The sequence below is a fragment of the Cyrtonyx montezumae genome, unplaced genomic scaffold (assembly GCF_038088225.1).
Source record: "Cyrtonyx montezumae isolate F1298 unplaced genomic scaffold, pur_monq_1.0 scaffold_3, whole genome shotgun sequence".
Classification (NCBI taxonomy): Eukaryota; Metazoa; Chordata; class Aves; order Galliformes; family Odontophoridae; genus Cyrtonyx; species Cyrtonyx montezumae.
In genome coordinates this window covers 54,078,793-54,091,056 of record NW_027072034.1, presented here as the reverse complement: position 1 = coordinate 54,091,056, position 12,264 = coordinate 54,078,793, and the positions used below count along the sequence as shown (strand labels likewise).

Sequence of the window (12,264 nt, the reverse complement as noted above, 5' to 3'; positions counted from 1 at the left end):
AATTCATAAATAAGAATTTATTTAAGCTATTCTGGGACAAAGGAAGGCAGATGGTGCAGAGAGGCCAGTGAATCTGCAGGGGCTGCTCTTATTAGGGAGTATTATCTCAGTGACAAATTACTGTTGGTACATTTCAGCCCTCTGGAAACTACTTTTCTGTATGTTGTCTTGTGGTGTTGTTTGTTTTTTTTTTCTTTTTTTTTTCTTTTTGAATAATACCTTGTTACTGATAAATAATTCTTTCCAAGGTCAAAGTTTCTTCATAGTCTGAAGATGCCCTTGAGCTGAAGCTTAGTATTTTCTCTTACACAGCTATCTTTAACTAGCTTTGTGTGCTTGCAATTTAGTTGGCAAATAGCAGTGAACTCGCAGCATCCTGGGGCCTTGCATGTGACCATACCTGAGCATCCCTGCCACCTTCTGCTTTTCCATTCCTGGGCTCCTGGGAGGATCTACAAGTCATGTGTGGAAAAGGGGAAGGGCACAGGTGTATCTTGAGGGGTGCTCCTCATCATGGTGCTGGAAGGAACAGGAGCAGATGGGTCCCTGAGTGAAGCTCACTGGAGCCTTGTAGTGTTATTGACCTGCCATGAAAGCAGGATTCCAGTGGGTGTTTGTGAGGAGTGGTGGGCAGACTCTAACAGAGAGCCTTCACTTCCTGCTGTCAAAATGGCCTGCTTTGGTTGAGACACTGCAGAGGTGTTAGAGAAACGCAGGGCATGGTGGTCACTTTGCTTGGAGAGTGAGAGTCAGAGGAACTGGTTTCTTTCATTATGGCTGTTGCTGGATCACTAACTGCAAGGAGATGCTTGTATTTAGGTCCCACAGCTCTCTAGGCCCCCTGTCTAGTCACTGTGCTTCTGTCCGAAAACTTCAGGAACAGATTCCTTCTCTTCCATCTACTGCTGCTAGGCTCATCACCTCCCAGCCGCAACAATACCCTTGACCCACAGCTCTGCCCTAGCCTGCACAGAACACCTTCTTCAAGGTCCTTCAGGCCTTCCTCTTCTTTTTCTCATCCTCTTTCTACAGTATTCCTTGAGTTCAGCTGTACATCGGTATAGCTGGGCCGCATTCTAGGGTACTATCAGTAGGGTTTCCTCATACTCTCACAAGGGTTGTAAATGGGACTCGTGCAGTTATGGAGCTGAGGCTGTTGTATTGCTGTAACTTGTGGCCAGCATGGCTTTCTGAGGAGCATAGGGTTTGCTTCCAGAACTAAATGCCTTTTCAGTATTGTGTTAGTGTGTTTGGTTGGTTTTCATAATGGCTATTATTTCACCTTGATCTTCTTCTGTTTGGGAATTGGTGCAGTGCAGCTAACTGTGACTCAAAAACTTGTAGGAACAAACTTAATTGCACTTGGGGCTTGCTCCAGAATGAACTATATTCATGGATTTATAGACTCATAAACTAAAACAGGAGGAGATTTTATAGATACAGAAATAAAGAACTGTTTCTCTGAGAGCCTCAGGCTATCAATACCTGCATCTTTGTAAGAACAAATTTTATCTTGGACTACATGCCAAGAAAAAAGGTGCAATCCCTTACTTCTTTCTTTTCTTGACAGCCTAGAGGACCTTTGGGTAATATATGAACTTGGGCTGCTGGTGTTATCTTAAGGGAACAGCTTGCATAACTGCTGGTAAAACTGACATATGCAGCACAGAAGTTTATTGAGTGAAAGATAATTCTAAAGTGATCTGCTCCAGAGTCTGAGCAATTAGAATGGATCTCAAAAGTGGAACCTCAAGTTTGAGCAAATACTTACACTTACTATCCTGAAACTGGAACATTTTAAGGACAGTGCATTTTTTCTTTTCTTACACAGAAGTCTTTTGTTGTTCTTCTCTTGCAGGAAGACAAGACTGTGTGAGCTCTATGCAAAAGTTTTGGGATCAGAGGAAGCTTTACATGTAAGCACACAATCTAAATCTCGGTATCTCTCATCAGTCTTGTTGCAATTAGGATGGGCAAAATAAGACTGGAATGCACCATTGCTCTGAAGCACAGCACTATTTGGGAAGTGTCACATGATACAGGAGTTTTTGCTTTCCTCTTTAGAGGAGTGGAGAGTATGTAACAAGGAAGTCTTGTGTCATACATGAAAGAGAGGATATGAATTCATAAAACGAAGCAGTTAAAAGGACAAATATATTCTCATTCTCTGCATTGCTGAGGGTGGGATTCATTGTGTTTATCACTATAAATATCAACAGCTCTGAGATTCCCTCTTAATCCATGTTGAGTACAATGTTTCTTCTCTTACTATTTGCTAAGATCCACTAATACACATTTTTCTTTTTGGCTTTGCTTTCCCTTCTCCGTAATGGTAAATAACTGATAGGATTTCTGACATCTTAGTTTATGTGATCAAAGCCCTTTATCCTTTAAGGGCAATTTTATATGAATTAAATGTTGTAGATACCAATTTCAAAATCACATCATTTTAAACAGAGTGATACTGTACACCAAACCATGCGAGTACCATACTTTGCATTTTTAACAGTATGTGTTGATATCCAACATACACATTACAAATATTACTCCTGTTTATACCAGAGGTTAATTTTTGCTTTACATGGCTTAAAGCATAAATTTGTGCTTGGAGCATAAATTTACATTGACAGATTAAGAGGATTATCTTCTACAATGCCTGTATTGGCTATTTTTTTAAACTGCTAGCAGTGTATAAAATTAAGGTTTATTGTGTCTGATCCATACTGCATTAACAGACTTGTTAAATGTGCTTGTCTTGTCAGGCATTGTCGTGCAACAAATCATAAGCTATTTTCACTGCTGTCTCCTCAGTTCTCTTACTAGCTTCTCTGGGATTTTGTCCTTTCCTTGAGTGAATTAATGTCTGTTTTACAGCCAGTGCATTATGAAGAGAAGAACTGGTGTGAAGAGCAGTATTCTGGAGGCTGCTACACAGCCTACTTCCCACCAGGCGTAATGACTCAGTATGGAAGGTACAGTGTCTATTTATAGTGGGCTTCAGAGTAGCAAGATAAGACCAAGTTAATAAATAATCTCTGGAAAGGTCATAAATCCTCTGTCACTCTGTTGGCTTTATACCTTTGAGATCACTAGAGAATATTTTACACAGATCTTATAACCTTCCACTTCTCTCAGTTTCGCTTTATGATGGATGAGTACAGGGTTTGTTGTGTGGGCTTTTGTTCGTTTATTTTTCCCTTTTTGTTATTTGGTGAATGCAACTAAGTAGATTTTTGGAAGGGAACTGGAAGTTTTCAGCATCTGTTTACAAAACAGGCTTTGGGTATGTGAGATCAGTGGTACCATTTCCAGAATATCTTTAGCTGGTGTTTTGTAAATACCTGTGGGGAGTCAATTCCTATCAACACTGACAGTCAAGTGATTTCTTTGGACAGTTCCTTTTAGCAGGCAAGGTGAAGTATGAAGAGCCAGTATCGCCTAGCATTGGTATTTAAGACATTGGATAAAATTATGAGGTATAAGAAGTTTAATCTCAAGATTAGTCTCAAAAGACTAATTGTCTTTTACATCTACATAAGCACTCAATTCGCATCCAGAAATAGCGTTGCAGGAACAACCACATGAAAGTTTAGGAAATGTGAACGCTGATTTGTTTACCCTAAGAAATGCCAGGCAGTGTCAATTGCTCATCCAGCTCAACTCACTCAAAGTTAATATCTCTAAGTAACTGCTATTATTTAAAACACATTTGTTCTAATAGTAACGCAAAGATTTTATTGTCTTATCTAATATGGCTGATGTGATTTATTGCTTGTTCTCCCTCAAGGATTCTTCGGCAGCCCATTGGCAGGATCTACTTTGCTGGCACTGAGACAGCCACAGAGTGGAGTGGATACATGGAGGGGGCTGTACAGGCTGGAGAAAGAGCAGCCAGAGAGGTAGAGGCACAAGCCTAAAGCTGGGGATGCTGTCAAATAGTCGATAGGATGTGAAAGATGTTCTGGTTAGAGGCAAAATGGGACCTGAGTGTTAACATAATTAAACATTCTGAAAACGATGATAGACCCCCAAAACAATGAAGAAACATTAGACTTGGAATTCTTAGAAAAGATTCTTTGAAAGCCATGAATTGTACCTCATGACCTCTCTAATGTAAAAATATCCATTGTAGCACAACCTCCACAGATGGTAGCAGAGAAGTTGGCAAGTGAACTTGACCAGTAAAAATGTGATGTTTATCATTCCCTCATTTACTTGTGGAGGAAAAGTAAGTTTAAAATCCAGCACAGGGATATTTCCCACTCTATATTATTGAAAAGTTGACGGTGTTTATGAATCTTGTCTAGAATAAAAGCCTATTGTAAAACACAGCAAATCTTGTTCAATCTACAAGTGACTGGAATAGGAAAAACATTAATAACACCACCTCCATTTCATTTTACTGCAGCAGTTGACCTTGCTGTCTTTTATTATGCTCAGTTCAGACAATCTTTGCTTTCCTACTTGTATCTGGTATCTTTGATACTATACATGGTTACTTTTTCATTGTAAAGGCTTCCTTTTTAATCTTATTTTCTTTTTCTGGCTGAAAGTGGTGGTGTTTGTTACAGGATTGTGTTCCTCTTCCTACATAATGGTAGAATTTACAAAACAAACCACTCATGACTATATTGGTTGCCCTCACTGTAGCTATGTATGCATACCTCATTTTGCTGTGAGAGTATATTTAACTCTTAGTCATATTTGTATTACCTTAGTCACATAAGACTAATCAAGTTCTGGTATCTGACATGGAACAACTAAACATGGAGAGCTTTTTCTGTGACTCTTTCTGTTTTCTGCTAAGAGGGGTGTCTTATTAAATATTGTCTCCCCCAAGATCACATTTTATTTAAAATTTGAATGCACGGAGATTTATGTGCTGAGTTGTCTTAATCATGCTATTTTAAAGCAAACAGTGAAAGCCAGATCTTTTCCCCTTCAGAGAACAAGTGGTGCTTGCTAAGAAATGTTACTTATTTTCAGATACTGTTTGCTATGAGGAAAATCCCAGACACTGAAATTTGGAAGCCAGAACCTGAATCAACTGTAAGTTTTTATGTGGATTAAATGGATTATTATTTTTTCTTTGGTATTGTGGATGAGAAAAATAATTATTGGCTTTTTTAAGCTTTGTAAACCAAAGCCACAGTGCTTTTTTCTTACTTACCAAAACTGCCCTTCCTTAACAGGAACATAAGAGAAACTAAGGTAAGTCATCCATCTGACAACTCTGAAACATCAGAGCAGAAAGAATTGCACTTCTTAGCTGGCCAGTTAATCTTTTTCATGTGCCTCCTCCTATTCCTTTTAACTGAGTAGAAAACTTTCATACTCTGTATTTCCTGATAACATGAATGGCTTCAGCCCAGTTCCATTTCTGCTCAGTAATCTTTTTATATGCATCCTGCCGCTCACTGTGGGGATATTATGTTGGTAATGAATGTTTTCTCTCCACAGGATGTTCCACCTTTGCCCATCACAACCACCTTTTGGGAGAGGAACTTGCCATCTGTGCCAGGACTGCTCAAGTTGATTGGGTTTTCTACTTTCTTCACCTCTGTGGCTGCTGCAGGGTTATTTGCCTACAGAAAGGGACTTCTGGTTCGAAACTGAAAGATGTGCCAGCACAAAGCCTCACATTCTCAGTTTTCTTTATATCAGAGGTTTTTTTGGCATGTACTTCCCAGCCTCCAAAGACAGGTCAGGACTAGGGAAGAGGAGAAATCAGTAGAGAGATGACTCTAGAGGGGAGGTTAAATGAAGGGGATCCTTATTCAGAAAGAGCCCCTTGAGTCCAGGCCTCCTTCTAGCAGTAATTTTTTTGTTGTTGAATTTCTAGGAAACCTTGCAAAGAATTATCACCTTGAGATTTTTATCCAGATCTCAGAACACTGGTGACAATGCCTTGATAATGTCTGTTTTGATAAGATTTCCAGTGATTTCTACACATATATCATAACCGGGCCCTGAATTATTAATCTTCTTGGTACTTCCATCTTCAGTTGAAAAACAAAAAAAACCACTTCTGCCCTCCTGTGTGGTAGACTGAGAAAAGAAATCCATAGCTTAAAGAATAATTGGTTAATGCAAATTTTTGGTGAGGATCCTTTAGTGATCTTTTTTTTCTCTCTCAAATGTCCAGAGCCCAGGCAGTACTTAAACAAGAAGTCAGGCTACCTTTTCAAATGGTGGTCTAAATGCATCTATCCCAACTATGCAAGTGTGGCCATGGGTTGTTAATATTTACAATGGTATTGTTGTCCTACAGTAAGTTGAAGGAGAATGTTTCCACCTTTCATCTTTTGCAATGGAGATGAATTTCACACTCCCCATCTATGTCTGAGTTCATCCCTGTCCAGGATTGGACCTTCTTTGCCTGGAAAACCAACGGGCTCCAGATGACAGCCAGTGCAGAGAGCAGAATGGCTGTTCAGGTAGTTGGGTCTGAGTGTAAACCAGGACCTTAGGTTAATGTGATAACACATGTGAAGCATTTGTCACCATCTGACATCTTTCTGACTCCAAGTTGTACCCCCTCTTTTTAGCTCCCCAAAGGGAACTGCAAGGTAGCAAGGGAACAACCTAACTTCTGCATACTCCGGGAAACTGTAGAGCTGTCCATATAACTCTTCTTTTACCACTTTTTATCTCCTTCCTTTCTTTCATCTGCTTAAAGTTATACTTTGAACGCCTTGAGGGTAGCTCTTGACTAGTAGGGCACAATGGGTTCAGAAATGTAGCTTTAGGGTAGCAAAAAAAAAAGAGTATTCCCTTATCTGTCCCTCAGACTTGCTTCATGCTGAACGCAGCTCAGCTGATTCAGAGTTCCAGTCTCTCCTAACAACCACGTTGGAGTGATTAGCACTTCCACTTCTGCCTGCTGTGCAGTGTTGTGCTGTCTGTGCACTGCTGGTGACTAATCAGGGATCTAAATGATGAAAAGATCAAAGGGAACCATGGGTAAGACAGTCACATACAAGTGCTTCTGCCCTTCCTAGCCTGGTACCTTTCAAACAATGCAAAACAGGAAAAAAAAAAGGGTGGGGAAGAAGGGCAGGAAACAAGTGGAAGAAAAAGGCAAAAGAGAAGCAAACCCACCAATCCACCAATACCTTAGATGCCAACCTGTCAGCTCGTTTCTACTGTTAAACATCTGTGAAGGACAAAAGAGGAAGTCAGAGGTATAACTAGGAAAAGGATTTGGCACAGTGCATGAGGAAAATAGGATGGAATTCTTCTGAGTCCATTTGTTGCACTCCTGCCTTCAGTCAGTGGTAATTTATATGCAAAATGAAAAAAATCCAGTTACATTTCAGTAAAAAGCTGTGAAGAGAAGTATAAAGTATAATAATATATTCAGCAAAGGGGAATGAACAGACAGTAGAGGAAATTTAACATTGGTCTCACGCAGACTTTCTGGACCAGCATCTGATGTCCTTGCTTGTGCTGAGTAGTACTTTGCTCTCCAAATAGTCCCATGGAAATCCACCAGACTACCTATAAAGCTGTAATATTTGTGAGCAGTGCATCAGTTTCTGGCCCCTAGGTTTCATTCTTTTTATCTTGATGTGCCAGTTTAAAATCTTCCTGTAGCAGCAATTTGGTTTTTACTGCAAATGAATGCCCTCATAACAGCCTTTTAAAATGTGTGAGGGAACTTTTCAGACATAAAGATCTTTTAAGTCAGAAGAACAGTGCAGCACTGTACATATGGCCTTTCTCATTGTATCACATCGAGCACTAATTGGCTAGGACATTTGCCTACCACAGAGTGTTTCTACATGGGCTTTCTTTCTCTGCAAATTATTTACGAGATGAATTAGAAACCCAGAGCTGAATGGGAGCTGTGTGAGTTCAGAGCTTCTGCATCTCAGATGGTTATTGGACTGAACATAAGTGTAGGAGCCTAAATTTGGGAAGATGTTCTTGAAGTCTTGGCCAGTATTTCTAAGCATTGGATAGAGAACACTTATCTGCAAAGGCAGTGGTTCTTTATATGTTGATTTCACTGCTAATACTGGAGTTCAAGTCCTATTTCTGCCCTAGATATACTCTGCATGTCTGGAAAGGGGACCAAATCTATGAGACTAATAAGGACAAATCCTTTTTATTCATGTCCAAAATGTTTACTTTTCTTATTTTCTCCTGAATCTGTCACTTTTTTCCTAGTCTAACAAGAAATTGCTCTGTGCTTTAGGAGCTGAAAACCCAAGGAAAAAAACAAATTTAGGTGTAGTTTGAACTGAATTCTACAACAATCAAAGCTTTTCATGAGGTTGGTCATTAAAAAAAAAATATATATATATATATATATATATATATATAGGTATAAAACTTTCTCATTCTTAGTTTTAAAGCACAAATGTAAAAAACAAAACACAAAGCATTTCAGATGGAGTGACAAGAAATTATAAGTTTGGATCCTCTGAGGTTTCTAGCCAATACTTGCAGAGCCTGCAGGTCTGATTTGCTGCATTTATATTAGCTCCTCGAAGTCTTTGACTTCTTCCTCCCAGACTACCTTAGTATTAGGATTGGTCTCTTTGTCTCCATAGCCATGTCTTCCTATTGTGCTGTGGAACTTGTTGCCACTGTGTGATTAAGGAGTGTTTGCTGTTGTTTCCTCAACATCTTCCAAATAAAATGATTGTGGCTGGTTGTATATGTCAGTGTGATGAGAAAACTCAAAGATGACAGTAAGGTAGAGAATGAAGCTGCTTTCACATGGATAGTGGAAACTTGTTAGCACTAGCTTACACTTCAAAGTCCTTTCATGCCAACCCTCAAAGAGAGGGGTGAAGTCTGGTTTAGTAGGCAACCAGTAGTCCTATGCTGTATTCTTAACTTGTTAACACATTTGATGAGAAATCTGTTAATCATGAAGGTTTAAAGGAGTTTACTCTGTTGTAACAGTAACTGCTTATTCCACAGGACATCAAGATGTGGCATGAAAATCTGTGTTAACCAAAGTATTTGGAATTGTAAAGACTATTCAAGGCTAACTAGGAAGTGAGCAATCTGAGGTAGACCTTTGTCTTTCCTTTAACTAGCACATTTTTCTTTTCAACACAAATCTTGACTGCAATTAGCGCATCTGCTGTCAGTAAGTCAAAGACATTAATCACATATAAGATAGGTCTCAGCATTGTCCATGAGTTGAACCAAAGACCTGGTGGAGAAGCCAGGGGTTTCTGTTAAAGTAATCTCTTCCTTTCCTCGGTGGGAAGTCCAGAATTTTTAAGATTTTATTTTATTATATTTTTTTATTTGAGATGTGAAAGAAAAACATTTATTAGGAAGAAGGAACTGTATGCTGAAGAAGTACTTGAATGGATGCAAAAGGGACCCAGAATTAAATGACAACAGAACTGTCACTGCTCTCAGGCAAGAAGCAAACCTACTTAAATTGCACATTACAAATGCTCATAAATAAACCTGACCTGTGTTTTAAAAAGCTTAACATTCTCTCTCCCTTCTCCACCATAAGATCACCTTGATCTAACCATCCATTCTTAAGTAGGGATAAAAGCAGGATGGCCAAAGCAGACTTGCTTTCAAAGCATCTCTACAGTGAAATTGTTTAGGCTCTGTCATAGACTGCTGCTTATAGTGTGTCTCTTGTGACCATGTGCAGGTCAGTGTTAAGTGATGCCTGCCTCTGTGTTTTGGAAAAAAAAAGAAAAATAAGTGACTTTGCTTTGCAGGAATATGTATGCTGTGTGCGTGATGAGTCTGTGCCTTTTATAACTGTAGCATTTTCTCAAGTGCCTCTGTGGTGACTGTCTCCCTTGGTTTCCTTCTTAAGTTCCCTTTTCAGTAGGCTCTGCAGATATTTTTATCTGACAGCTGTGAACCTTTTTTTTTATTTTAACCTTAATTAGAATTAATAAATATCGTCATGTCACATTAATGTTTGAGGCTTTTCTTTTGCGGACCCACAACCTCCCATTAGATTTGGCTGCAATGGCAGGTATTAGTAGCATAACATTTCACAATTTGTACTGAAACCCTGAGAAATCTTTATTTTTTTTCTGTAAAGAAAGAATGACATTTGGCTATAATTCCTCCTGACATATAGGTGCCTTACTGTCTCACCATTCAGAAGAATTTTTCTGTTGCTATAGGTGGATTTAGGGTGTCTCCAACTGAAAATGGGAAGAAATAGACCTTATGCCAAATACTGTGTGGTGTGGTTGTAAATAAATAGAGAAACGGAAGAAAAGAGAGGCTAAAACAATGGTATAATTTCATTCAGCAGATCTGTATTGGTGCTAGAGAGAGGCAGTCTGTGAATACTGGAGAAAGCTTTACCATCCATGTGAGAAACACAGAATCACAGAAAATGTACTGAAAGCATGCAGTGCTCTTTGTGTAGGCTGAGCCATCGGCATCACAGGCAAGTTACACAGGGACATAAATACCATGAAAGCAAATATACTCCACTAATCCATTGTATGCTCTATAAAGCATATATCCCCAAAGAAACATATCAGAACCAGCAATTCATCACAGCTTTTCAAATGCTTAACAGGGTGAGGCTTCAGCCCGTGCCAGACCACAAGAGGCCTGTGGAGGCCTAATATCTTCTACAAAGACATTAATGGCAGCAAAGTTAGATATTTTCAAGGAACATGTGATAACTTTCCACCTAGAATGCAATTTGGGAGCTGAAACTGTTGTCTGGTGCCATTCATACACCTGCGGGCAACTTGTCTTGCTTCCAGACGCTGTGTCAGAAGGCTACAGGTCTTCCTGAGACTCTCACCTGCCCCACACAGGTGGCACAGATGTGCTGTGCATATAAAGTGAGGCAGCTTCTACCTCCCACTAAACGCTGATGACAATTAGGCACTAAACTGCTTTGTTGAGATATTTAGCTTTGAAGAAATGCATATTGTAGTTCCTATAAATCTGCCACGATGTTTATAGGTGCAGGCATAGGATATTAGCATGTGGCTGTCCTTTATGCAGAAAGGCTCTGCAATGATTTTGCTGGTCACTGGAAAGGAAAACAAAGGTGTGGTATTCTAGTAAGTTTGGGTACTTGTAGTGTTTGCTAGAAAAGCTGTCAGTGAGCAGCTGAGTGCTAAGTTAAGCTGTACAGAAATACGATGTAAGATGGCTTGCAAGCTGATGTTTATTTGCATGATTTATATGGACAGCAGGAATAATATATTCTGAAGCAGGGCTAGGAAAACCTCAGAAAAGAATTCTGAATAGCAGTGGTAAGTTGTAAAATACACATTAAAGGTCTTGTCCGTTGGGTCCTTACCCAGTGCTGTGCTGGCTCATCACAGCTTTTCCATTCTTCCTGCCATTGCCAAAGGGGCAAGCGAAATTGTTTTGAGCTCTTGCATCCATTGTAGATCAAAGTTAGCCTTGCTGTGCTTTGACCAAATGTGACTAAGACCTCTTCTGCTTTAGAAGTGATGGACTGTTAAACTTACAATCAGGTTTGGATTTTGCTAAGCAAAAATTTTTTGTTAGGAATTTTTAGAATCACCTGGTGGAACGGCTTGAGTGAAATAAATACCTCCTGTCCAGATCCGCTTCATCTGGCTTCAACAGGTTCTGTAGACTCCAGCCCCCAGCTTTGCAGGGGAAAAGGTCTCATCCATCTCTAAGTGATCTGCTTACTTGACCTGTGGCAGAATGGGCCAGTCATACAGCCTCATCTGCATGTGAATGCAATGTCACTGAAAGCTAATTGTATCCTTGTGGGGTCTCATCAATACCATTTCTGTAGCACAGCAGAGACTTGATGAAGCACTCGAGCTGAGATGTAAGGATGAAACACAGCTCAAGTACTTGAGGGGTAATGCTGGTGAATGGCAAGCTGAACATGAGCCAGCAATATGCCCTTGCAGCCCAGAAAGCCAAACGTGTCCTGGGCTGCATCCAAAGAGGTGTGGCCAGCAGGGTGACAGAGGTGATTCTGCCCCTCTGCTCTGCACTGCTGAGTTCTCAATTGGAGTATTGTATCTAGATATGGAGTCCTCAGTACAGGAGAGATGTAGACCTGTTCCAGCACATCCAGAGGAGGGCCATGAAACAATCCAAGGGATGCATTGCTTCCCCTATGACGACAGGCTGACAGAGATAGGGCTATTCAGCCTGGAGAAGACATTGCACTGGAGAGACCTAAGAACAGTATCTTAAAGGGGGGTGTAAGAAAGAAGAGCATAGCCTCTTTGGTAGGGAAATGGTTTCAAGGTAGAACAGGGGAGATTTAGACTTGATAAAATATAAAAGGAAAAAGTT

General features: G+C 40.0%; 1 protein-coding gene across 1 annotated transcript in view; it reads left to right on the top strand.

The window, feature by feature from the left end:
• The window catches only part of LOC136051907 (amine oxidase [flavin-containing] B-like), a 51,118-nt gene extending 42,775 nt beyond the window's left edge, over positions 1-8,343 (top strand). Inside the window, exons 11-15 of the mRNA XM_065741590.1 lie at positions 1,859-1,916; positions 2,875-2,972; positions 3,788-3,899; positions 4,987-5,049; positions 5,461-8,343. Of these exons, the coding sequence (XP_065597662.1) occupies positions 1,859-1,916; positions 2,875-2,972; positions 3,788-3,899; positions 4,987-5,049; positions 5,461-5,616 (487 nt within the window). The 3' untranslated portion in view covers positions 5,617-8,343. The remainder of the gene's footprint in view (positions 1-1,858; positions 1,917-2,874; positions 2,973-3,787; positions 3,900-4,986; positions 5,050-5,460) is intronic.
• Positions 8,344-12,264: the final 3,921 nt, after the last annotated feature.